This window comes from Xiphophorus hellerii, chromosome 9 (genome assembly GCF_003331165.1).
Source record: "Xiphophorus hellerii strain 12219 chromosome 9, Xiphophorus_hellerii-4.1, whole genome shotgun sequence".
Taxonomy (NCBI): Eukaryota; Metazoa; Chordata; class Actinopteri; order Cyprinodontiformes; family Poeciliidae; genus Xiphophorus; species Xiphophorus hellerii.
This window is the reverse complement of record NC_045680.1, coordinates 10967554-10993980: the sequence shown is the minus strand read 5'-3', so window position 1 is coordinate 10993980 and position 26427 is coordinate 10967554. Positions and strand designations below refer to the sequence as shown.

At 39.6% G+C, this 26427-nt stretch overlaps 1 protein-coding gene and 1 long non-coding RNA gene across 5 annotated transcripts in view; one reads left to right on the top strand and one right to left on the bottom strand.

The window, feature by feature from the left end:
• LOC116726505 (uncharacterized) overlaps positions 1-1239 on the top strand; it is a 61827-nt gene extending 60588 nt beyond the window's left edge. Inside the window, exon 3 of the long non-coding RNA XR_004340608.1 lies at positions 391-1239. This is a non-coding gene — a long non-coding RNA (uncharacterized LOC116726505). The remainder of the gene's footprint in view (positions 1-390) is intronic.
• A 2328-nt stretch (positions 1240-3567) lies between these two features.
• Positions 3568-9124, bottom strand: LOC116725236 (WAS/WASL-interacting protein family member 3-like). Of its 4 annotated transcripts, none has more exons than XM_032571161.1 (5): positions 8246-9124; positions 4858-8166; positions 4699-4752; positions 4259-4374; positions 3568-3954 (listed from the first exon to the last, which is right to left on the bottom strand). In XM_032571161.1, the coding sequence occupies exons 1-2, from the start codon at positions 8937-8939 to the stop codon at positions 7421-7423; spliced, it is 1440 nt and encodes a 479-aa protein (XP_032427052.1). In that variant the 5' UTR covers positions 8940-9124; the 3' UTR covers positions 3568-3954; positions 4259-4374; positions 4699-4752; positions 4858-7420. The 4 variants fall into 4 exon arrangements, with proteins under 4 accessions (XP_032427052.1, XP_032427051.1, XP_032427050.1 ...); XM_032571160.1 differs by having other exon boundaries at positions 3568-3945; XM_032571159.1 differs by having other exon boundaries at positions 3568-4374.
• Positions 9125-26427: the final 17303 nt, after the last annotated feature.

Genomic DNA, 26427 nt, shown 5'->3' with positions numbered 1-26427 from the left:
ATTCCTGTTTAAATAAGTTGAACTATTTGTTCAATTTAAACTGAATAACATTGAACATGATTGCAAAGGATTGTGTTGAAGGTACACATAAAAAAGTCTCCTGCTTTGCAAAGTTTGCCTCTGATTCCGCACACACATTTTGGCAGTGAAGATACTTTTATACGTTGTTTTTATCCAATGACGTGTGTGATTTAAATCAGTACAAATATTGTGTAAGGTTAGAGAGAATGTTTTTAGACACAGAAATCTCATTATGTGTATGACACTATGCAAACATTACCAATAAAGGACATTTTATGGATGATGTTTTCCTTTTTGCATATAGAATTGATTTTGATGAAGCGTGCAATTATATTTTGCATGTTATCCAATGTTTTTTTTTTGTCAAAGTTCATCTTCCCAGGAGAAGCCAGCCTCAGCGGGAGAGGCATAATCCGATGACAAGGCTGTCTGCCAGCCTGCTAACTCCATGATTGTTTCCAGACAAGTGTTGTTGCCCTCTGGACAGCACGTCTCTCCGTTCTAGAGTAATGGCCAATTACCAGGAGGCAGTTTGTTGAAAGGATGCTGCCAGGAACTACATCTGCCTTCAAACAGCGATCGGATCCAAACATATGCTCTGGAACAAACTACCTTCAAAAGATGAAGCGCATTCACTAACCAGAGTTGCCTTCAGAAGCGAGTGTTGAGAAAAGTCTAAGCTGTGGATGACATGGTAGTGGGGATTTATTTGTTTATTTGTGTAGATATTGTTTACTAGGTTGGGATGAATAAATGGCTGGCATAAGGTTTTGGACAGAAATAAGTATTTGATTAAAGGAACATCTTTTTTTATTGTTATTCCTTTTTCTCAGTTCAGTTCAGGTCTTTGAAATGTGTCAGTCAGATGTAACATTTTAGTCCGAAATATTACAGCTTTATTAAACACCAACTGAAATCTACAGTAACATCACTGATTAACATGCCAAATAAATTATTTACATCTACCATGTAATAATTATCTTTTGCAATATTGCAATTGTATAATTGGTAAAGAGTGTCATTATGTGGTTCTTGGATCAGGAGTTCTATCTGTAGTCTTAATTTTAGGCAGAGTCAGCTCCAAATGCGCCACTTGTACAGCTGCATAGCAGGTCCTTCGTTATAAAGAAAGGCTCTGCTGTATGTGTTTAACTTGAGATGCCCTGTCCAGTGTATTTGATAATAATTGGATCTTACATAAATTCACAAGTTTTTCAATTTTGAGTGTTTCTTGTCTTTTACCCTCAATCAAAGTTCAAGTTTCTTAATCTTAAAATTAAGATTAAGATCATTAATCTTAATCCTTCATTAAGATTAATAATCTTAATGAAAGATCATTAAGAAAGCTATGTTCTGAAACAGCATTCAAATAACTTACATGTTTCAAGGTTTTGCATAAATCATGAAAACAGACTATGATCACAATGGGAGTAAATGTTGAAATTTTACAGATTTCACTGGTGATTTTCATAAAAGAAATGAAAAATATTTGTATAATTAAAGAACATATGAAAGCAAAAATTTTGAAGTTAATAAATATAAATGGAAATAAATCTAGATTAAAGGTTTATTAAATTTTTTTTGTATTTCCATTTTACTGCTGTCTTATTTTTTTATTGGTTAAATCTAATATCTTGATCTTAAATGACATGTTTTCATGAGCTATAAGAAAAAAAAAATTATAATCAACATAAACAAATGGTTTGTGTGTAATTTAGCCATATAATGTCTTTCACTTAATGAATTGAGTTACAATAGATTATCTCTGTTCTTTAGTAAATGCATAAAATTTTTGATTACTTAGTGCATACATGCATGTTTTTGTTTCCAGTAAATATGTAACAGTGAGCTACTGTATATCTTACCAGAGAATGTAAGAAGGCAAACAAAGGTTCTCACAAATAAAAGTAAAAATATGTCATAGCATTGCTTTATTTCCAGTTCTTAACCTTAATTCATGTTGTAGAAAAATGTAAAACATTAAATAAATGTCTCCAGCAAAAACGGAAAGTTTTCTCTCTAGTTCAGTCACCATCACTGTGTTGAGTTTGAGCTTGCTGCCTCCAGCACTTTGAAAATCCAAATCATGTGAAACCATTTTATCCTTGTAGACTCTACAGCAAACCTCAAGGTTCCATATTTTGCATGGAGCCTTGCCACATTTATAATATCTACAATTTCCCCCTGCCTTTGCAATCCTTTTCGACACAAATTTGGACAAATTACAAGCCTCCTTTAATCTTTTGATTAGGCGATGTTGTGATAGTGGATATCCATGGAGGAGGATGACTGATTGACTTCTTCACTGCACAGCCGTGATAAACCAAACAGTCCCGTTTTCAGTGGTGATGTCACGGTGTTAAAGCCAGGTGCAGAGGCCGCTGGGTGCAGCAGAAGGGCCCGCTGAAATTCAACGCACACTCCAGAGCAACCAAGCAAGCATCAACACGATCCTTCGGTTTCTCTCAATAGTGTTAAGCTTAATTCATTGATATCACATGTTTCAAATTCAGAATACTCCAATTTCAATCATGTAATTGTTTCTGCACCTTTCTTCCAGGATTTGGGTTCCTATGTTGATGAAAATAATATGCTGTCAAGTATTCAAAATTCTGAAATGGAAGAATAGGGCCTGGGGGGTTAACTTAAACTTCTGCCTTCACATGCATGTGTTGCTGTGGTCTTTTGAAGATTTTCCACAGCTATTGGTGCAACGCTGCAGGAAGAGAGAAAATAAAAACATCAGCTAAAACATGAAGTATCCTGTTTTTCTTGCCTTCAGTGCTGCTGTTTTTGATCAAATAAAACTACGGACCATATAAAGGGACACAAGTTCAACAAAAATGTGCATGAGTTTCCCCACATACTGGATTTTCTAATGCTTCTAAAGACTAATTTAAAGTGTAAAAGTTGACAAATTAAACATTTATCTGGAGCTGGATTTAGATTGTTAGTCCAGTAGCAATACAAAGACTTTTTTGAAAAGTCTTTCCAAAAAAAAAGACTGCAGACATTAAATGTCTGCAGCAAAAACTGAAAGTTTTCTCTCTAAAACACCTACGATATTTTTAACAATGATTAACAATAGTTAAAACGATTGTAGGCATTGAGAGCAATTTTACTACATTTTGATGTTTGGATTTTGCACGTGCTTTTGAACATGCAAGAGTTTTCTTCTGCAGCTGTAGCTACATAGAAGCTTGCCACCATCAGTGTGTACGCCTCCAGCACCAGCTAATATAAATTAATTAATTTTAGCTGCTGTGGATAATAGTTTTGTAAATGAATAATGAAATGTGAAATGTAAAACGTCCTTATCTTATGTTGTAAAAGTATTCTTTAGAAAGACAATTGTCAAAAATATTAAAGTATTTCACTATATGTTTATTGTCACAATGTTAACTTTAGATGTAATCTCTGAAAACATCGGTATGTTTTTGTCAAATAAAGCTACTCCCTCCGTACTTTAAAAAATACTTTGGAGAACTGCGACACCATATTAGGAAATAGCATTTCAATCTGGAGAGACTCAGACGGAAAAGAATAAACAATTAGGAAATTTATTGACAAAAGATGAATAACAATTCTTTGGCGCTCGGGCCCCGGCTGGAGATTTGAGCAGTGAATTCCGGCGAATTCAGATGAGCCCATCAACGCTGAATAGGGATACTCCCCCGGGGCCCGACACTGGTGGTGGAGGTTGGGAAAGATGACGACTTGAAATGCTGGTGGAGAAGGGGAGGAGGTGGGTTGAGCAAAGCTGGAAAGCAACTGGCGGCGTGGGTGTGGAGCCTTTTAACAGAGCTTGATTGAAGATTGGAGAAGGCGGGTCGAGGTCCAGTGATGAAGATGACGCAGTAATTAGATGGAATGGGTGGAGCGGAAGTCTTCCAGCTTGAACTTGCGCCTAGGCTTCATTTCAATCTGGAGAGACTCAGACGGAAAAGAATAAACAATTAGGAAATTTATTGACAAAAGATGAATAACAATTCTTTGGCGCTCGGGCCCCGGCTGGAGATTTGAGCAGTGAATTCCGGCGAATTCAGATGAGCCCATCAACGCTGAATAGGGATACTCCCCCCCAAAACTTCTTTGCAGATGCCGGGGCCGAGGCCAAGACTTTGCTACGAGAGGTGAAATGCAAATGGGAGAAATCGAGGTGACGGATAGCAGTGAAAACCTTGTGGGATGACGCCGCGCCATCTAATAGAAGAAGGCCGACTGAGGGGTTACTTACCTGGTGTGGAGTCGGGCTGGTAGATGAAGGCCAGCTGGGGTGTTATTGGCGTGACGCGAAGTTGGGCTGGTAGATGTAGGCCAGCTGAGGGGTTACTGACATGATGCGGCGTTAGGCTGGGATGATGAGGAGCCGTGCAGGGGAAAAAGGTAGCTGGGGTTATGAATATGCTTAGAGTTGGATAAAAGAATAGCTACGATTCTCATAAAGGAAAGAGAGAGAAAGAGACGCCGATGGATACGAGTTAGCGAAGACTTGTGAAAAGCTAAGAGTAAGCTGATAGACATAGAATTTTAGCGAGGCCGCCCCAAAAGAAAAGAGAAAATGAACTAAGTGAAGTCGGTGAAAGAAAGCCGGTGGTAGTAATAGACTAGAGACAGGAAGAAAGACACCAGGAAACCGGGAGCTGAAGATCTAAGCGAAGCTGGGAGTAAACTCACCGGATAAAGTTGGTAGCCGGCAGGGACAAGAGGTGGGATTGCTTGAAATGGAACCTGAAAGTGGCAGCACGGGAGGATGAGCGGGGCTTTTATGAGTTCAGGGCTTGAGCTCTTAAATGGGGTGAACCATCCACCACCAGCGAGTTGCGAAGTGCTTACCTAGGCACTGAGAGACCGTTGAGCTGCGAGAACGGCTAAGAGGTCTGGACGAATGTAGGATGCGAAAGCTGAAGACGACCATCGGCCGAGTTGCTGGAGGGTTGACGTGGGAATACCCTGCGCGGCTGCGGATGTAGCCGCTCCTATTCTAAAGGAGTGGCCTGAGAATTGGCTAGGAGGGAGGTTGGATGCGGCTAGAAGTAGCTTCAGGTGCTTTAGGAACCAGGCCGAGGACATGGGGAAACCTTCGGGGGTTAGGAACAGGGGTTCGGGGGAAAAACTCAATTTGTGTCTTAAGAGCGCGAATTTGAACATGGCTAAAAAAGGGCAGAACGGACCATCGGTACGAGCTATGACGATGGTGCATGCGCCTTTAGATTTAGTATGCTTGAGGGATAAGCTGTAATAATTAACGTGGAAACTGAGGTCAGAAACCGCTAAGTCTCTAGAAGGGATGAATGTGGTATTTGGGGACGTGAACTCGCTTAGACGAAGGAGCCCATAAAAAGCTAAAAGAAACGAACTCGAGAGGAGGCTCTGGAGATAAGGAGAGTAGGAACTGAGTCGAAGGGCATTGAGTAACTTAATGAGAATGGGAAGGGTGATAGGTTTTCTACTATCTGGGAGGGAAGGACGAACGTTAGAAATACCCTTTAACAGAAGCTTTATAACATTGTCACGAAAAAAGCTAACAGAAGAGGAAGACTGGGAAAGTTGGGAGAAAAAATTTATACCTGCGACGAGACTGCGGATATAAGAGGGCTTCAGATTAAGATGAACGAAGCAATGGGTAATGAAAGCGATGACTGAGCTAACTTGAACGGGATAAAGTGGGGTCTTGTGAACAGAGCAGAAGTTTGCAAACTTGTGCCAGGCGAAGGTGTAAGATTTGAACGTAGAATGAGCGAGGCCATTTTTAATGTAAAAGTTAGCCAACTGGAGCAAGGGTAAAAGAGAAGGGGAGATTAATTCAGGATGAGGTTGTCGAAGGAGGGAACAGGCGTCGGGAGGAGGTCGGCTGAAGGGCAGAGGCGACGAAAGGTCTGAAATTGAAGACGAGACAGAGCATCGGCAATGGCGTTAGAATGACCTGGAATGTGACGCGCAGAGAGGATGAAATTGTTGATCACGGATTGCCATGTAATACGACGAAGAAAAGGCATAATAGACTTGGAAGAAGAGCGGCCTTTACTAATAGCTTCTACAACTGCGGCATTATCGCAAAATGCGACAATGTGCTTGCGTTTCCACTGGTTTCCCCAGAGGCAGCATGCTGTAGCAATGGGGACTATTTCATAAAAAGCCGAAGATTCTGACCGAGGAACCGAAAGAGGCCATTTCTCAGCGAACCAGCTGCCCTGAAAAAAGCCCCCGTATCCTGCGGAAGGAGCAGCATCGGTGTAAAACTGGGCGGAATCAGCGGAGAGGATGACGTCATCATAGAAAAAAGAAATGCCGTTCCAGGAGTTAAGCAGAGAGGACCAAAAAACGAGATCAGAGCGGCAGCCGTCATCCAAAACGATTCGATCGAATAGAGAGGGAACTGAATTAGCGAGGTCGAGCAACCTGGAGATAAAAGAGCGACCTTGAGGGATTATGCGCATGGCGAAGTTAAGATGCCCGAGCAGCGAGAGAAGCTGGCGCTTGGAAAGAGTCGGGGATGAAAGATAAGCTTGGGAGATTTCACGAATGCGAGCTAATTTATCGGCTGGCAGCGAAGCAACCATTTTTACCGAGTCCAGAGAGATGCCGAGAAAGTCTAATTTTTTTCGCGGACCAACAGTTTTCTCCTCGGAGAGGGGAACGCCGACGCGGAGAAAAAGGTCTTTCAATTTGCTGAGCGAACGGGGAAAAGGGTGGGGCGGATCTATAAGCAGAAAGTCATCAAGGAGGTGGAGCACGGAGGGAAGTTTGACAACATTTAGCAAAATCCAGCAGAGAGCTTCAGAAAATGAATTAAAGAGACTGGGGCTGCTCCTGCATCCAAAAGTCAGACGGACAAAGAAATAAAATTTTTCGTCCCATTTAGCACCCAGCAGGTGCCACTGCGAGGGATGCACGGGCAAGATCTTAAAAGCGTCAGTAATGTCGGCTTTGGCCAGCCACGCTCCTGGACCGGCTTTCTTTATTAACGCTATGGCATGATCTACTGTGGCATAAAAGAGTGAAAAGGGTGGCTTCGGAATAAGGCTATTAATGCTAGGGTGGGAACCAGAATGAGGCGCAGACAGATCAAGAATCAAACGTTTTTTCCCTGAATATTTGCGGATCGCGACTCCGAGGGGATTGACGCGAAAGAGGGAGAAGGGAGGGGAAACGCAGGGGCCGATGACGTAACCTTTAGACACCTCTTTCTGTAATAAGTGGGAGACGGCGCTCGGATCTAACAGCGCTGATTGGAGATTTGGAATGACTATAGAAGAAGCGGGGGGATGAGGTATACCTATGAAAAAACCCTGGGAGAGACCAGTGATTAGGAAATTAACGAATGATTGATCGGGATGATACTGTAAAAGGAAAGCCAATTCGGGAACTAGAATGGGAGTCGAAAGAAATTGGAAAACTAATTCCTGAAACCTCGACGGTTTCTGCTGGGAAAGGTGCGGCGGGGGCAGACGGACTTGGGATGAGCGTCCCTGCAGAAACTACAGATGTGAAGGAAAGCACATTTGGGAAATGAACAGACACCTTCATTAAAGTTATTGCAGATAGGCATGTTATTATGAACCTGCACCTGTCTGCCGTGACGATCTTGCGACGGGATTCTGAGAAGAGATGGCGGAGAAGCCGCGGCGGGAGGACCTGGCTTAAATGGGAGAGATGGGCAGAAGGCGCTAAGATGGCCCGAAATGCCGCACAGGTGGCATGAAACAGCTTGGGTAAGCATGATGAGAATCTCCGTATCCAGAGTAGACCAGTTGAGATTCAGACCAGAGCGGGAGAGGACGGCGGCAGCTTTGGTAGCGAAAGCTTTGTGATATTGATAAAATAGAGATCGACCATATTGCAAATGAAGATCAGCGATCAATGCCAAATATGCATCCAAATCTATTCTGCGCTCAGGGTAAACTGAACAGATGACATCCCTAAAGACACTGAATGCGGCTAGGAACTGCCCGATAGACAAATCTTTCGCTAGGCGGGGATCCGAAGATTTAATGATTGCTGAAAATTGATCGGATGAAGCAATACTTTGGTCGACTACGGGAGAGGGAAGGAGAATGGAAGCTAAATTGATGTACTGTCCTTGCAGTATCTTTGAGCGCAGTCTGGGAGAGATGTTGGCGTGCAAAGGCGTATAAGCCGCACCTGTTAAGGGAAGGATATGGCCGAGGAAAAATCAGAGCGATTGAGAAAACAAGAGTAAAGTTTAGAAAAACGGACTTACCTGAAGGCGGCGCAGGCCGGGCGTTAGCGAGGGTGAACACCGTTGGAGGTGGCTGAAGAGAGGGAGGAGGGGCAACTGGAGCGGCAGAGAAAGGGATTGAGGACGCCACCGCGAAGTTAGAAGCACCGTGTTGAAGCTGGTAGGACAGCGCTGATACGGAACGCTGAAGAGAATCCATGGATGCGACGAGAGAGGACGCAAGGACCAGGTCAGAAGAGGGGGGGAGGGGAGGCAGAGAGTGGGGACCTGAGGAGGGACCGGGGGCTTCTGGAGGTACGACGGGAGCGTTAGGAGGAGGATTAGGATTTGGCGGTGGAGCTGAAGGAGGCCCAGGTAAACAAGAGGACAACTGAGAGGAGGGGGGGCGGCCCTTGCGTCGCTTGGCTGGAGGAGCGACGGACTTGCAGGATCTTTTCCCGCTGACTGATGAAGGGGGAGCAGGGGGAGACGGAGGAATATAGGGCGGAGAGGTGTCGATGAACGGCATGAGGGCAGCGAGAGAGGCAACCTGCGGAGATTGAAGGCCAGCGGCGAGGGAGACGCCTTTGGATTTAAGGAAAGAAGCTGGGGAGAGGTGGTCCGGGCGCATGGCCAAACGAGAGCTGCGGCGGACGGGAGAGGAGGAGGGGGGAGCCGGACCCTCACGAGAGGCGACCGGAGAACCAGGAGGGATATCGGACTCGAAGTCAGACATGACGAACGCGTACCAACTTGAGCAAAGCTGGAAAGCAACTGGCGGCGTGGGTGTGGAGCCTTTTAACAGAGCTTGATTGAAGATTGGAGAAGGCGGGTCGAGGTCCAGTGATGAAGATGACGCAGTAATTAGATGGAATGGGTGGAGCGGAAGTCTTCCAGCTTGAACTTGCGCCTAGGCTTCATTTTAATATTATTGCTTCTAAAACTCTCTGTGACCTTTAGTATCTTTGCGACTTGCCCTATTTTAGTTTTTGTTCTGCTGCAGTAAAACTGATCCAGCAGGCCTAATATCTTATTGGCATGCAAAGTGTGTTTTCATGACATCTGGAGTTAATAACCAGCAGATATTGCATTCCAAATGGTCTTTTGCAATATTATTAATGTGCACACTGACAGTGATAATGATATAGTGTGCATCCCTTTCTTTGAAAATGGTGCATTGCTAAAAAACTCTACTTTATGTATCAGTCTCTTTTAACATGAAGTGACAATGTTGCACATGTGGGCAGTGTAGAATCAGAAACACCCACCTTCAAAATAAAAGCTGTTTTTTCACAAATAAAAGCAATGACTTTGGATTTGTGTATAGCAGTCACTTTTTCCATGTTTACGGTACTTTTATAATTTCTAATTGTCAGTTCAGGGGTCATAAATAATTTTGTGTATTTATACACAAAACAGGTGGGCTTAAACAACGGAACCTATTTTTAACTGATTGATCAATCAATATCCATGAATGCAGGATATTAGTGAAATCTTTTTCTTCTGCTTAGCATATTGCAAATTCATAAACAGACAGATCTGGAAAAAAAATAAGAGACAGCTGCACTGACCCCCAATGAAAATCTCATGGTTATTCCATCAAATATTGATTTCTGAACTCTTCCCGAGTTAAAACATAGTATTGTTGTTTCTAAATGAACATAAACTTGTTTTCTTGGCATTATTTGTGGTATGAAAGCACTCCATCTTTTTCGTTAATTTGACCATTTCTCATTTTCTGCAAATAAGTACTAACATTTTGCTTGGAATTTCAGAGACATGTTGTCGGTAGTTCATAGAATAAAACAACAATGTCCATTTTACTCAATCATATACCTAAAAAGAGTAAAATCAGAGAACTGATCATTTTGCAGGGGTCTCTTAATTTTCCCAGAGCTGTACGTATAGTGTTAACCCTCATAGTCTGACTAAAGCCATTTCTTTGGTGGTAAAAGTTTCAAAGTGTTTATTTTAATCTATGAACTAGGAGGAGTGACATGTGTGGGCTGTGATTGGTCAGAGGAATTAGATTTAAATTGGGTAGTTCTCTGTGATGCTTGTAATTTAAGCTGGTAACTCTTGGTAATGACTACAACAAATGGGGTTCCGTTTTCAGATCACAGCACTCCTTACCTGACCTTTTACTGCTTTTCTGTTTCTTTAGCTTCCTTTTAATCTATCGACCACTGAATGCTCAAAGAAATCTTTTTCTCCCATTTACAGACTTCTGTTTCATCTCTTTTTTATTGTCCATTGTTGATAGGGGGAGGATGGGAGAAAATACTGTGATGGGTTGAAGCTTTTATTTGCTTTAACTACCATAATACATCTCTCAGACTCAGATCTAGTTTCTTTCTAGCTGGTTTCAATTCAGTGGCCCGTAATCACCATTCCTGTGGAGTTTCCACATTATATCCCCCTGTTCTCTCCTCTTTAGCCAGGAGTGGCAAGGAATCCAATGCAAAAAATCCCATAAAGCAGTGAATGATCTGGTTAATTTTTACGGTAGGCAGAACACTCTGATTTAGGTAACTAATCTTTAGCTTCTAAATAAAGTTTTCAGTGATTTTATTCGAAGTATGGACAAATGGGCAAGCTTTAGTCCATTGATTCTGCACAAGTAGCAATCAGCGCTTAGGAATGGGGTTAACTGCTCCCATATGGTAAAGGGTTTGTATTGGAGTGAGATACGTGTACATGTGTCATTTCACAAATAACTGTCTTGGGGAGCATATTTTTTATAATGGAAACATATGTGGTTTCCCTCTGTTGTTCAGGTGCGAGACAGAGCTCCAGTTTTTGGGAAGGCTTTACATGGGAAAGAAACTTTAAAACAAAGAGATAGATATCTTTATCTGTATCCTTCTTACTTCTTACTGATGAAGGATAACTGTGCCACTATGTCATTACTTAGAACTTGAAAATGTCACTTCCTAGGTAGGTAGTGACGTTTTTCTTCTGCTATTTCTTCTGCCATGATCTACCATGATGATCTGAAATCATCATGATAGATAATGGTGCATTTAAGAAGGCTTGTGCACTTTTTTGTATTTTGCACATGATAAATGTTGAAAAATATAAAGGACAGAGTAAAATCTGATGAGTAAAATGAGACCAGTTAGTTCGGAAACCGAAGAGTGATGAAAACTCTCCTCTGATCACTGGTCATTTATTTATCACTTACCAACGCTCTCAAACAGAGACCCTTTCATCACCCCTCTGGAAGTTAACCGACCATAAGACCACATACTGGCCTGTATAAGCATTTCCCTTATATGTGTCATGCATGCTGCTGGGTGACTGAGTGAAGCCAGTTCATTGGCTTACTAAGCTGTTGTCTTCTGTTTTATTTGGAAATCAGCAAAGGATGACTTCATCTCCCCCAGACTTCTTCAAAGTGATCAGATAGAATATAAGAAGTTCTTGTATTCTGCCCTTTCTTTTCCATGCGCAGGAGAGAAAACATTCAGTTGCCTGCAGAGCAGAACTGCAGAAGTGATCAATTAACAGGTCACAGACTACTGCTATTTTCACAGAAGAAAATCATCACAGTGGATGCTTAATTCACACCCTGCAGAGCCATTAACTTGAAAAAAGTCCAAGTAAGGTCATGTTGAAATGGCTTGGCAATTCCAGTAGCCTTATAGAATGTAACTTGTGTAATGAGAACACTTGAACTGAAGAGCTGTTGAGGTCACTGCTGTGCTGGAATGAGCTCTATCTATCTATCTATCTATCTATCTATCTATCTATCTATCTATCTATCTATCTATCTATCTATCTATCTATCTATCTATCTATCTATCTATCTATCTATCTATCTATCTATCTATCTATCTATCTATCTATCTATCTATCTATCTATCTATCTATCTATCTATCTATCTATCTATCTATCTATCTATCTATCTATCTATCGCTATCTATCTGTCTGGAAGAAAATGTGTATATGATTGTAGCAATGACAGCTCCATGGTTTGTAGATGAGGGCACTAAAATTACAGAAGGCAGAGCTAAAGATGTTATGAAATCTATTAGAAGTTGACAAAATAGGTTAAAAATTAACATAACAGATGGGTGGCTGTTAGAAAGCTAGACAGCTCTAAAGTGTGCACCTGAAAGAAGAAATGCATAAACTGTTTTAAATACATTTGGTCTTGGTTACAGTTTTCAAGACAGGTCAAAGAGTGGGACCTGAACTTAGCTTCCCTTTGAAGTCTTTACATGATGCGTCAGACTACCAAGGTTGCACAAACTTTAAGGAATTTAAATGTGACAGCAGTATTATTAACCAAACCAGTGGTGAAAAATATAAATGAGGACAATAAAAAAATAATGAATAGGTTGGGTGTCATCTTAGAGAGATAGTGTGCATACTTCAAATTAATGTTGGCGTAACACAAGACAAAATCCACTTAAAATTTGGAGGGCCAGAATATGCTATGCACCCATTAGAGACCTAGCCTTGGAGTCCAGAGTCTCAAGAATTCATGAGAAAGTGTGTGGGGTTATTTATGCAAGAATTCTTGCTGAAGACACAACCAAAGAATAAATTTCATAGAGTTTCTCCCTGGTGAACTCTTGTCTCTTTTATTTTCTTTGCGAGAAACTACAGGTCCTAGAGAGAAGCAAATGCTAGAATGCTGAGCACGCTTGAAACAGACTGCAGATTAACTAAACTCTTTGATGACCACACAGGAAGGAGTTGAGGAAAAAAGTCAGTACATTACAGGGAGGCTATTTATATATTTTTGGAAAAGAAGAAAACTTTTTTCACAGATTAGTAACCCAGCCTTGTACAGAAATGACAGATATATTTTGCAGGACTCAGCTATTACGTGAGAATTGTTGACCAGTGGATAGATATTTCTATACTGCATTAGGCCCTTTTTCTCATACTGCAAATCTTCTACATCTTTTGAGTTTGTATTTCCGAATCTATTACTCTCCACTTATCAATTGTCTGTGACTTTTGTTGAACCACAGATGTGGACACATTTATGCTGCTATCATGGGAAAAACAATAACCAGAAGTTTAAGATAACACTTTATCTTAAACTATTCTTTGGTTCAGTTAATCAAATTGGCTGAATGACTGAGTTCTTTGGGCAATAGGAAAGTTTAATGTTAACAACAATTTGACTGGTTGTTGGTCTCCATGAGCCAGCCCCTGACGAAAGCGACTCCTTCCTATGCATTGTGAAAAGGTACTACCAGAATAGAGTTAACTTTATTGCACTAAAATTAGGGGGATTCTGTCATGAGACAGAAAGATTTGGCTTGACGCATCAGCGTTGTTATAGTACAGTTACTGGTTTGGTGTAAAATTCTTACAGAAGAACTATGTTATGTAAACTTTTTAGGTGCTATATATATAGCACCTAAATATAGAGCCAATGTACAGTATATACATAATGTATATAGTGCCAATGTTTCTCCTCATGAAACCTAAGAAGCAGAATAGCTAATACTTTATCTTAAATTGACTAAAACTCAAGTTGAGTTGTTTGAAAAAAAAACAACATTTTCAGGCAGGATTTTTTAAGATTCTCATTTTAGTTGGGATGTGATATAACTCATAAGCATCTGTTAGAAAACAAATATTTATTAGGTGTTGAACATAAAGAAAATCCACACCACAGCAAGTATGGCTGCTTTAATTTACAATTCCCCCTCATGCAGAGGCTAACAAAGCGTTGATACGTCTGAATGGGACTGTGATCCTCAGGAGAAGGATTACACTTCGCCTCAACTCTCCTTTACTTTGACTGGTACAGAGAAATGATAGTCTCCAGGGGAATATATTTCATCATATTTAAGGTTGAAGCAATCTGTCAGGCAGGAAAACAGCTGGATCAGAGCGTGTGAGTTTGTCGACAAGAATGGAAGGTAAATATATTCTGCTTTAAGGATAATGTTTTAGTCGTCATTTAGGTGTGGTGTGTTGGCAAAAATAAGAATCACATAGTACATTGCTGGCCCAGGTTAATATAATATTGAAGTGTGTGCTGGCTCAAATTATATAAGATTGGGTTGACAGCAGTGGCGCTCCCAGAAAATTTTTAGAAGGGTGGTCAGGCCAAAGAAATTTACAATTCTCCCTCATGCAGAGAGGCTAAGATAAAATTAACAAGATTATGATAGAATTACTCATTTATTTATTTTTATTGGGTTTGTCATTTATTTCTTCATTGAAGTAGAAGACTGTATGCCTTTTATGACATGAACATGATTCTTCATGTAGGAGAACAGCTAGTCACTGGGACCAGCTGTTGTATTTGATGTTAGCCATTTTAAACCACTCAAGCTAACAATTTTTATGTTCGCCCGAGGAATAAACATCTGCAAGACTATTTTTAGGTTTACTATATTTTCTTTCCTGAGAATGTCTGTTACATTTGCTGATGTTGCAGTTGTATCGATCCACTTGACCAGCTGCAACCTGTCGGTTCACTCTGGCCCACCAAGAGTAAAGAAAACATTTTGTATCATCGCTGTCATTTGCTTGAAATGAATGAATTTCTGGGGGATTCATATTGGCAACTGTGATATCTGAACTGATCTCAGCAAATTAATTTCATCCATCATTGTAATTTGATGTAGTTAAACAGATATTGGTTTTTATTTTTAGCTTTATGCATCTCCAGGTGATTTTGATGTATTTGAACTTCCAATAATGTAGAACTTCACTTCAAAAATCTAAATTATCTCTTTAACATGTCTCAAAAAGATGAGAAAATTTAGTAATGTTTCAATTTGACCTTTTGATACCTAAAGTGGAGAATGAAGAATTATGAAAGGCTGTGACAGGAGACAGTTGTGAAGCATATGCAAGAAATCTTTCCCATGGCATTTCCTTTTAATCCTTTAGAAAATGACTTCCCTCTTGAGAAAGCACCTGGAATCGATTAGGAATAGATTATCTTGTTTTTGTGTAATTTAGCGCAAAGCATGAGGTGGAGAGAGACGTATTTATTTTATTGTTAGATTCCAATTTCTGGCTTAAAAAGTGGTATCATGCGAGGGCAAGTGTATGGAGAATTTATTGATTTGGAACAAAAAGGCAAAAATATAACACAATGACACAAGTAGGTCAAGATTTTGTCCATCGCACCTTTTTTTGCCAAAGGGGTGATGAGATTTTGTAATCTTAGAAACTAGCTTTGAACCTGGGATTCTTCAAACAAGTATAATGACCTTCATCACCCATGAACCCTCTGCTTATGTCCTGTGCCAGGGAAAAACGTTTAGGCTCTATCTTTTGTAGAGCTGTCTCCCTGGAATTGTATCTGCCTGTTTTGTGTATCCAAGGAATCTGCTTATCTGATGTCAACTTCCTGAAGTCTTGGCTGTAAACAGACCTCAGGTCCACTCCTCTGTCTCAAAATCGCATGGCTGACACAGAGAGGTATCTGAAAGGAAGGGCAGGAAAAGCAGGATAAGGAAGGAAGAGACAGAAATGTGAAAGGAGGAGATGAGATGATCTTGTTTAATCTAGAAAATAAAATTAGATTTTTTCTCAAGTCACAATGTGTGTTTCCGGAGGCAGGCCTGATGGGTTAAATGCAGCATGTTAAAAATACCAATAAAAACAAATCTCATGTTACTCATTCTCTTTACTTCTCTTATTTCCTACAGCCAAACCCTCATAATGATGCGCTTCTCTAACTGTGGTTAATGTTATAAAAGCTTTGACTAAAACCTCCTTTCCAAGCAAAATAAAACAACAATGCCTCCAGGCCTGCAGAAACCTTACAGCTGGACTTTGAGTAACTCAAGACTGCAGAACTCTGTCACTGCTTTCCTGTACATGTTACATACGCTCCTCAGATCTGCTCCAGACCCCTTGTTAAAGGAAAATCTAGTTATGCTAATGTAAAATGAGAAGACACATTGTGGCAGTGAACGGCATCAGTCCTGCAGTATTCTCTGCTCCGAATTTTTTAGTCTAAGCAAAGTACGATTTTGGCTGTTATATTTCGATTTGAAGTTTGGAAGAGAACTCAGTATGACTTCACAGCCTCTTGTGTGTATCTTCTACAAAATGTAGCTATGGTTCAATGATTGTACAGTGAGATTTATGTGTCTGCACACAATCGCTTGATTATGTGCCTTTTTGGAGAAAAGAATCTTCCAAAAACCTTTGTGGAATAAAAACGTCTTTATGTCCAGGTGTTTTGTTGCAAAGGGAGCCATGGACAAGAAGGACATTGGAACTCATATTTGGAAGTTATGTTTTGTGTAGTTGTAATCAGTCATAGTTCTTCCCTGCACAAATAAGGGAGATTTAAATAAAACCTTGGAATAGGGAAAAACTAATAGCTAGTCAGACAGAGTAGTTGCAGAACTCCACATAAATATGCAAAACTCTTCCTTTAAAATGTTTCCATTTAAAGTCATGAGAAAATTAGGACACCCTAAGGTTACTCTACCTTTGGACATATGGACATTGAAAAGTCTTCAATTTGTCCAGTTGCAGAATCAAACCCCCCACTCCGTCCATCTCAGTTGTGGTGTCTTTGGGTACTTCACCTTTCTTACTTGCTAGCGGTGGTCAGAGGACGTTGTGGCAATCTCGCTTGTGTCAGACTGCCCCAAGGCAGCTGTGCCTGTAGTTTACCACCACCAGTGGGGGTGTGTATGAATGAGTGTAGTGTAAACCTCTTTGAAGTCCTTGGACTTGATAAAGCACTAACCAACACACTTAAAATGGCTAAGCTTACATATAGGTATGTCATCTAAAGTTAATGTGATTAGAGCATGTTACTCATGTTAAACACGTTAACCTGTTAATTTTGATGCAGGCTTGCACTGTTTAAACTTTAGGCAATACATCTGAAATGCTCCCAGCTGTGGATGCAAAACTTTATAGTATAATACTGTCCCTTTACTACAACACAAATAAAATCAGATTCTAGTGTTAAGTCAATTTAATTTGTGTGTTAATTCAATTTCATTTGAAATACTTAACCCCAAAAGGAAAAATAAGATATTAACTGCTGTCTTCGACTAAAACCCCAATTAATGAGTTAATTAGGGTTGGGAAATACTCCCAACTGCGGATGCAAAACTTTATAGTATGAGCAAAAGAGCTGTCTGGGGCCTTCAACTAAAACATTGTGGCAGGTCTCAAGCAAAACTGAAATCAGCCAGCCTGCTGTATAGAACATAGTTTACAATGTTCTAAAGATGTCTACAAAGGTTTTCAGTTTATTTTATTTTTCAAATAAAACCCAACTATCAGCATGCTATAGGTTAACAGATGGAATGCAAATGAAAGGGTATAATAGGAACTCAGCCATACCTGAAGACAACATGAATAGAAAACACAATGCACAAATCACTCAATGTGCTCATCACTGCAAAACTATGATGAAAAATCTAATAACCAGCGACTGATGAGATCTGCACCTGCTAACAAAAAACAGTTAAGTCAACAAATAGCACAAAACAAAGTTACCAAATTAAAATTATTAAGTCAAAGCAAATTTAGAACAATTCCCACTAGCACACAGGCAAAAGTAAAATTCAGTTTTGGCGAGCTGGAGTCAGTCCACAGTAACCTCGGCACATGTGCTTTCAAGCAGAGCGTGGAGCCAACAGACAGTACGGCCAAAACTGGAGACTTTGGCAGAACAAATAACCAGGAGAAAAAACAACAGTATATCTTCCCTGCACTCACCCACAGAAGAGTCAAGGTCTTCTGTCAAGGGAGACTGGATACTGAAGGACACTCTTCAAAGAAAAAAAAAAAAGAATTTACAGCCTGCTCAAGCGGCTTGAATGACGGCTACCTCCAGACCGTGATCTTCACCCACTTATACTCAGAAGGGCTTTCGAATGATCTACGTCAAAGTCTGCAAAACTGGCATCTGTAAAAAAGATCATGTCACCTAGTGACAGAACAGAAACCCAACATAACAAGAAGATGCCTACCTGACAAGATAAAACTAACATCTCCTTAAAACAATCAGCGCAGCTGCCTAATGACTGCTCTAAACAATAGTTACAGAGTAATCTGATTCACAGTCAGTTGTCCAGCTGTTTTTAAAGAGGCTAAGCTACACCCAGCTATCACAGGTGCAGATGAAAAACACCCTGTCACAAGAGTATCGATATGAATATGGATGCCTTTAGAGCAGGGGTCTCTAACTCCAGTCCTTGATAGCTACTGTCATGCAGGTTTTAGATGCATCCAGGCCCCAACACACCTGAATGAAATGAATGGCTCATTACCAGGCTTCTACTAAACTTGATTGGATACTAAGAAGGTAATTCAATGTTGGTAAGTAGCAGGGCTGTAGCTCTCGAGGACGGGACTTGAACAACCCTTATGTAGAGAAAGAGGCTTCACAATTTTAACTTCAGTGGTAGGTGTACAAGGAGAAAAAATTTGCTCTGCATCATCTCAACTATGAAGTATGCAGAGTGAAGTGTCCATTCAAATTAATTCAGTTTACTTATATACTGCCAATTCACAACACATGTCATCTCACGGCTCATTGCAAAAAAAGTCAATTCAATCAGATCACGTCAAGTACACACATTCAATTTGATCCTATTTATCAAACAATCCAGTCAAGTTGAGTTTATTATTCAAATTGGTTAGAAGGTTTTCCATCCAAGGACACCCAGGAGATTGGATTGAGTCACTGACATGAAGCATTTTGCTGTGCAACAAGCCATACAGAGAATGCGTGTAGCAACAGAGGAAATTCATATGTCACACACTGTTTAAGACTTTTGCCACTTGTAAGTTATAACTTCATAACTTCAAGATTTTAACTGAAATGTTTGAGCAACAAAAAGCTGGAATAAAAATTGGGTTCCGTCTGTCTGTGTCACTAGATTAGCAGTCACATCTCATCATCCTGTGTGCAGAGCTAATCACAAGATGCCCAGCAGCAGCCAGCAGGGGAGCAATAATGCTCAGGGGCAATGCACTACAGCATGAGAGCTTCATTCCTGCATAGATCATGTACGGCCATGAAAAGCTCTAACAAGGCCACTTGTGTTTCCTTATATGGGCGTGTGCGGGGGTGTGTGTGCATACTGTATAAAGTTACACACCCAAACATACAATCTGTACTACCTCAACTTTCATAGGCAGACGATCCTCGGCACTTGTCCGGCGATGCTCCAAAAAGGAATCTGAGTAGCTTTGTTCATGGCAGCGCAATGAATGGCCAAGTGATTTCAGCCTGTGTGTTCATTTCCTGACCATCAATCCCACAGTCCATTTGGTTCCACACACACACCGGTGACTCTAACCATGCAACTGGAGAAGCCCCAGCATCCTCCTTTTTAAAATACACAATTGCCATTCAAGAGGGAATTAAAAAGAAAAAAAACAGTGATTAGCTGGTATTTCTACCTCTACAAAGGCTCAGGGAATTGTTCCTTCCAGCAAGTATATCAAATTTGTATTTACTCTTTTATGCAGTTGGATGTTGTATGAATTGACTTCAAACACTGCACTGTTTAAAGCTAATTAAAAGAGGACATGCCAAATGCTTTGTTGTTGAAAAACAACATTATTCGTGGACAATAATACATATATATTTATATTTATATAGTTTGTAAGACTTGCATAGTTTTGTGCAATTCATACAGAATGACTCATATAGTTTTGGCATTATGAAAACCTCCCTTTGAAGTCTGTTTTCATTTAGTTGTTGTAGTATGCAATTTTATGTTAATTCATGTCACAATTATTATTTTTATGTGTCTATGTTAAAATTATAAAAACAACAAAATGCTTTACACAAAATATTAAAATAAAAATCATTGTTTATCACCAGTTATACAATCTTGAAAGTAGAATTACATAAAATGTTTTTGTCTGAAAGTTAATCTAAAAAAAAATTGCATGTTCAAAATATTCATAGCCACAAACAATTTGGGTTTAAAGTTTATTTTTTATTATTTTACCAATAAGCTTCTTCTGACTAAAATATAAATATTTTAGAGAGACCCAGCCACTCCAACTGTTACTCTTGAGAGGGAACTTAAGATTAAAGCGATGGACATGACTAAGACTTTGGTAATGAAATCTCACTGATGTCAGAATGTTAAGTTGATTTTAGATAATACTGCCCCTTTAATACAATACAAATAAAACAAATAAAATCAGATTCTAGTGTTAAGTCAGTTTAATTTGTGTGTTAATTTCATTTGAAATACTTAACCCCAAAAGGAAAAAATAAGATAGTAACTGCAGTTTTTGACCAAAACCCTAATGCAAACTAAGGGAATTCATTTTCATTTTGTGCAAAATTAAAAACACCTTACAAGGCTAGGGAGTCTGTGGCTGCAGGGATACAGATCAAGGCCCTTGTTTGTCCTGATTTAAAGATTATGAGGAGATAACTGTCCAGAGGATACCGAGGTGAGACAAGTGGTGTGCAGGCAGGCGCCTCAAGTGTTGCTTTGATAACCAGCTCAAGGAAATTAAACTGAGATCAGAAAGATGAGTACTTGCGAAATTCCTAGAGAAAATTAGATAAAGTGGAGGTCATTTAAGATGAACAGAAGTATGCCATAGAGAAATGGATGAGAGAAAAGCAAAATCACACAGACTTCTGGAAGGCTAGTTTAGTTTTTGACTCACAGGTCCCGTGTCAATGTATAGAAAGCAGCTCAGTTTGAAGTTGTTTGCGTCAATGCAGAGAAAACAACTTAGGTCTGAATGGATTAACAATACTCCCCTAAAACAGTGAACACACCATAAAAGAAAAATGATCTACTTAGGAAAGACTTTAAGATGTCGGCCTTAGATTATCAGCAAACCCTAGAATTCACTGGAAAATGTCCAAGAGACTTGGAAGTTGTCATACTCCAACAAAAGTCCAGAAGGCTTAGGCCCCACGCCCGAAATATTAGATTTTATGCTTTCATTGTTATTGTGAAACACTGTGATGAATGAAAAGATAAACTCTAAAGCCTGGGAGGCAATATAATGTGACATTGATCTGGTCTGAAAACTTATAAAAATATATTTTGTGGTGTTTCAAATAACTGTCAAGTTGTCATCAGCAGATTTTTATTTCTTCTGCAGTATTTCTTTCTATTCAGAAAAATGGCAAAGTAGTTTTAATTTAGGGAAACTGACTTGTTTATAGCTTTAATTTATTAAGCTCTGCTTCATTGAGTATTAAATTTGCCCTATTTATTTCAGAGGTTTGAACGAGGCTGGGCACTTTTCTTATCCACTCTAAGCTAATTTTATTTTCAAACTCTCTTTGCGTCATTAGAGCTGTGTTCTTGCATTGTCTTTTGTTTAAGGAGTAATGACATATTTACTGCAGGGAAAATTGAGCAAATAAGCTGCTTTGATTTCAAACTTGTGTGTAGATGAAAAATCTTTTGACTGCTTCTTTCTTGAAGAATTGTAACTAAGTTAAGACTTTTAGTCATTTTTATCAACTCAAATTCAAGACTAATTGTATTTCAGGATCATGATGTGTTTCTTAAGTGCCTACCTACTCCAGCAGGTATTTAAGTTTGAGTTTAGCTGCTGATAATAGCTAACAGTGAAATGGTGTGGAACGAAGATAATTTCTAATCTTTTTTCCTTATATTCTAGTGTTAATTAAGCAAAGACAGGAGACGAGGAAGAAACACTTCTGACACTGACAGGCTTTCTTCCTGGACTCTCTTGTAATCAACTTCATCCAATGTAAAAAGCTTTTCCATCCCTATTAAAGAGATGCATCCCCACACTATGATACTGTCACCACTTTTCAAAGTGGGCTTGTAAAGTCGGAGTGATGCACTGTTTTACATTCTCTTCACATTTACAGATTGTTGAGTTTTGGTGTTACCCCAGCAGAGCACCTCCTTCTACATGTTTTATGTGTCCTATTCAAGGCTTGTGGCTAACAGGATTTCTTTTACTTTCTTTCGGTAATGGCTTTCTGTTATGACATTCTTCCTCTGACACTTTCACAAATCAGCTGTATTAATGAAGCTACACACAAGTAGCTGGTCAAGTAGACAGTGTACACTAATTAGTGAAGACAGTCTGAAGGCTTTTTAAAATAAAACAGTAGCTATCATAAGCTTATTTTATTATTTCTTTTTATGTGCTACTTCATGTTGTAGCAAACATCCATTAAACACCAGTAAGACAACACATTGACTTTTGTGGTTGTAAAACAATAAAATGTCATGAATACTTTTTAAAGGTATTGTAAATGGAATCATGAGATGTTTTCTTAAACTTTGTCTAAATGAGATGAGTGGGTATAGAAAAACCCTGCAATCCAGTGTATGATGAACTTTTGAACAAATCACACACTCCCAAGAGTTAAGGAAAAATAATGTTGAGTTTTGAATGACAGCTTCCTGTCCCAGCAGCCTTATAAATACCCTCTGGTATGATTCACTTGCTGTAGTACACGATTTTAAAAGCCCTTGTTAGCCACAGCTATGGCTTCCAGATGTTCCAGAAAAAGAAAGAAATTAATCTAATAATCAGGGTGGGTAGAGCTGACTAGCCCTGGAAGGTGCCGAATGATATCATCACATCTTCATAAATCAGGATCTTGGGTCGGGAATGTGTTTTTCTAAAGGGATCTCAGACCACCCCAGTAACAACGTATTCCTGGGTGTGAAAGCACACAACACAAATTACCAGCAAAACCAGAGCAAAGCTCTGTCTCCTAGTTAAAATGAAGCTGTGACACAGTATTTAAAAAAAAACACACACACAAGTTGAGTTTATGATGATTATCATCCATCAAATCACATATAATCAAAATACACTTTTCTTTTTTGTTTGATCCAAGACTTTGAGTCCTTAAATGGAGTTTTATTTTCTCTTGGTCCTTTCTTGATATTTTCCTATTCCTTCACATGCTTCTTTTGTTCTTCGACAGACAGAGCACATTGTATGTGTTTACCCATTTGTTTTGGGGAATGGAGTGGAAAATAATGTTTCCGTGCTAATTTCCCCAGTTCAAAGGAATCAATCTAGGAAGAAAAATTCCCTTAAAACAGCTTTAAATTGTCTCAATGAGCTTGATTCTTATCAAAAGGTTTCTCATCTTTGCTACACAAAATCCCATGGAATGCTACATTAGAGGCAGTGGAAACTCTGAGCTCAAACAATACCACACTAATAACAGCAGGTATTTTTTCTGACCTGCGATTTTGAAGACTTCAAATGGAGTTTAATTGTGTTTACTGCAGGGACAGATGGGATATTTATAGCTGCCTCTACGCTGCATTCCTTTGCAGTAAGCCTGAAGCAGTGCCTCAGACTGGGCTGACGGCTCAGTTCTGTCGAGACATTATGCGTAAGAACACCAAAGAGAATCATTGAAATTCAACAGCCCAGCTGAGTTTGGGATTTAATACATTTATTTTCTTCCCAAAACAGCCATATTGACAGTCTGCTACATTCATGGGAAGTATTGCTTTTTCCTATGAGTATGTCAATCACAAAAAAAGTATTTAGACACAGGAGGAAACTAAATGCTACTAGTTTCTGATAGATAGGACTCAAACGTTGCCACTGTGTCATCAAAAGGACACAGTTGTCCTCGCCCACCGCAGTTGTCTTACTCTATGTTTCCTTTCTTCAAGGACTCCAAACTCTGCCAGATTTATCTTCCTCTTTATCTTTGACGCTCTCAGCCACTTCCTCATGCCTAACTCCTAGCTTTTCTCTGTTGCTGTCTTACGTTTCTCTTCCCTTTTCACTTCCACTTTATCTCTTTTAACTTCCAAGTTTCTCTGCCATTAACCGTCTCCTATTTTTCTGTTCATCTAACTTTGCCACCACACGCTCTCCTCTCCTCGGAATAAGGTTCCACTGTAATTTTCTAGTGAGATGCTTATGCACAGGTGAAGGACACATGGCCATCTTCTGACATAAACACAGGGAAACATGTTGACATCAAGGCCACATGGAGTATCAATGCTGTTTATACACAGTAATCACCTGAAGGTCTGATTAATGTTTTTGTTAATCAGTGGGACAGGAAGGAATACAGCTGTGACCTGTGTGAGTGACAGACTGGTGTAAAAACAAAGATCAGTGATGTGTGTCTCAAATAACTGAAATAAGATACAGTATTTCATATTTAATTAAACAGAGTTAAAGTTTTACTAAAATATATAAAGAAAACTCATTTATTCATTAACTTTGTAGTATTATACATTTTTGAATGAGAAAAAAAGCTAAACATTTTATCATGACCATGTGTGTCCCTCCTGTCTAGATAAATGTCAGCTAAAATTGGTGCTTTAGTTAATTGTTAATTATCTTTAATAAATTCTGAATTTACTTTTTCATTGTTTGTATCTAAGCACAATGAGCTGGTCATTTAATAACATGAGTAGCTTCACTGCCAACACAGGCCCCATCGGCCTAAATGTTGAGGTTTTGTATGCAATCTATGTCATCTGGTCAATGAATAAAAGCTTTTACAAATCACTCTGAAGCCAAAGTTTTCAAAAAGTGTTTTGTTTCCACGAATTCAAGGTGCATTTTCTTCCTCTGGCCACAGTATGGCACTCTTCTAATTGAAATCCGACCTCTTTCTAAACAGTTCTGCTCCTTGCTGACATTTTGAGTCAACTCTGGGACATGCTGTCATGTGAGACTCAGCTCTGCATTGCAACCTGTCCTTTTTATTTAGCTTTAAAGATGAATCATGGGCATGACGAACCGATCACACATGCCTATCAGAGAAGGGACACTACTGCAGGTTCTCTGGGGTTTGAGAGGAGTTTCTTTTGAAAGCACAAAACAGCTTGAACAAAATTAATCCCCTTTTCAGCCTTCTCCCTTTTTATTACAGGGTGACTCTCCTGAAGATCCGAGCAGGGCGGTCTCAACGCTCAGATCAGTCCTGCCATCTCATTACTCTCCAAGGGATCTGGGAGGTCAGTGCTATCAAGTGGAGTGAAGCTATAAAATAAATTGAATGTTCTGCTGAGGGAAATGTTGAAGGTGATGGACAGAAAGGGCCTCTTCTCAGAACCACGGCTCTCTGCAGTTCCCCTGGGTGGCACAGACTGGGACCTGGGCTCAGCAGCTGGATGACTGGCTGGAAAGAAAGGTTGCAGACAGAATTAAACATGAGCGTACCCGACCAGTGTGGTATGTTGGCCATCCGTCATTCTCCGCAGTTTTGAAAGGCTACCTGTGCAAATTCAAAGGACCTGTCAGGGATTGGAGAGGACACACTTGGCTGCACAGTGGTGGAATCAGAATTGCAGATGGGGTGAGAGAGGAGAAAGCGGAATAGAGCCAATCGATGTGAACGGCTACAGTATAAAACCACAGAGAGAGGTTCTCTGCTTCGAATGATGTTGGACAAGGATAATTTTAGACTACAGTTACACGTCATCTTAATGTGATGTTTGAGTTTTAGATATGAAAACATCCCATTTATGACAGCAAATTACTTAAAGTCACTAAAACCTGAAAGTCTTCATGAAAATGTCTGAAGTAGCTGTTAGCTCTGCTTAGTTTAAGTCTTTAGCCAATTTGTAATACAGATGTTTTGAGTTTTTCTGTGCTCAACAGTGTGTCCGGAGAATGAGGACGGAAGCTCATAGTTAGAATATTTATGGATTTACTGTAAATATAGAAAAACCCAATAGACTCTACATTTAAAGTTGACTTGCATTTATAATGTTCACATTAGCATCAATAAAGGAAGTAAAAGTAAACAACTTAATGTTTAATATTAATCTAAAGTTAGCACAAATAATTACTGTTACGTTTTAAATCTGAAAAATGTAGTTTTAAATGCTTTTTTAAATACTGGGGATGATGTCTTCATTATTGTTCAAACTTATTCAAAGGACTTCATGTACAGGTAAGAATTTTTTGTGTTGTGTTTGTGTGTGCCAAATTTTAAATAGGTTTCCACAAAAAATGTGTGTGAAAATGCCAACTGTTTAATTGTCCCACGAGTGTTAGGTCCCTTTAATCTGTTGCTTCCTCTGATTTCAGACTGCAGAAGAGACTCCACACACAAAACATGTGCTGACTTTATAAAACACCTGCCTCAAGCCTTAAATTAAATGGTCTGAACCTAGACAAATACTTGGATTAATTCCTTTATCACCACAAAAGGAAAAGCACAATAGAGCACCTCTGACTATTGAGCCAGGGGTCTTTTTTAATGACGGCCTAAATTACAAACTGACTCTCAGAAATGTGATGGTTATTTGTCTTTAACACAGCCTTCTGGAGTTCTCCTCAT

Excerpts from the sequence above, each read along its gene's own strand:
- LOC116725236 (XM_032571159.1), bottom strand. The coding sequence starts at position 8,939 with ATGTCTGACTTCGAGTCCGATATCCCTCCTGGTTCTCCGGTCGCCTCT. Across the intron at positions 8,167-8,245 it reads CCGGCCTGCGCCGCCTTCAG|GTGCGGCTTATACGCCTTTG; the intron begins GTAAGTCCGTTT and ends TTCCCTTAACAG.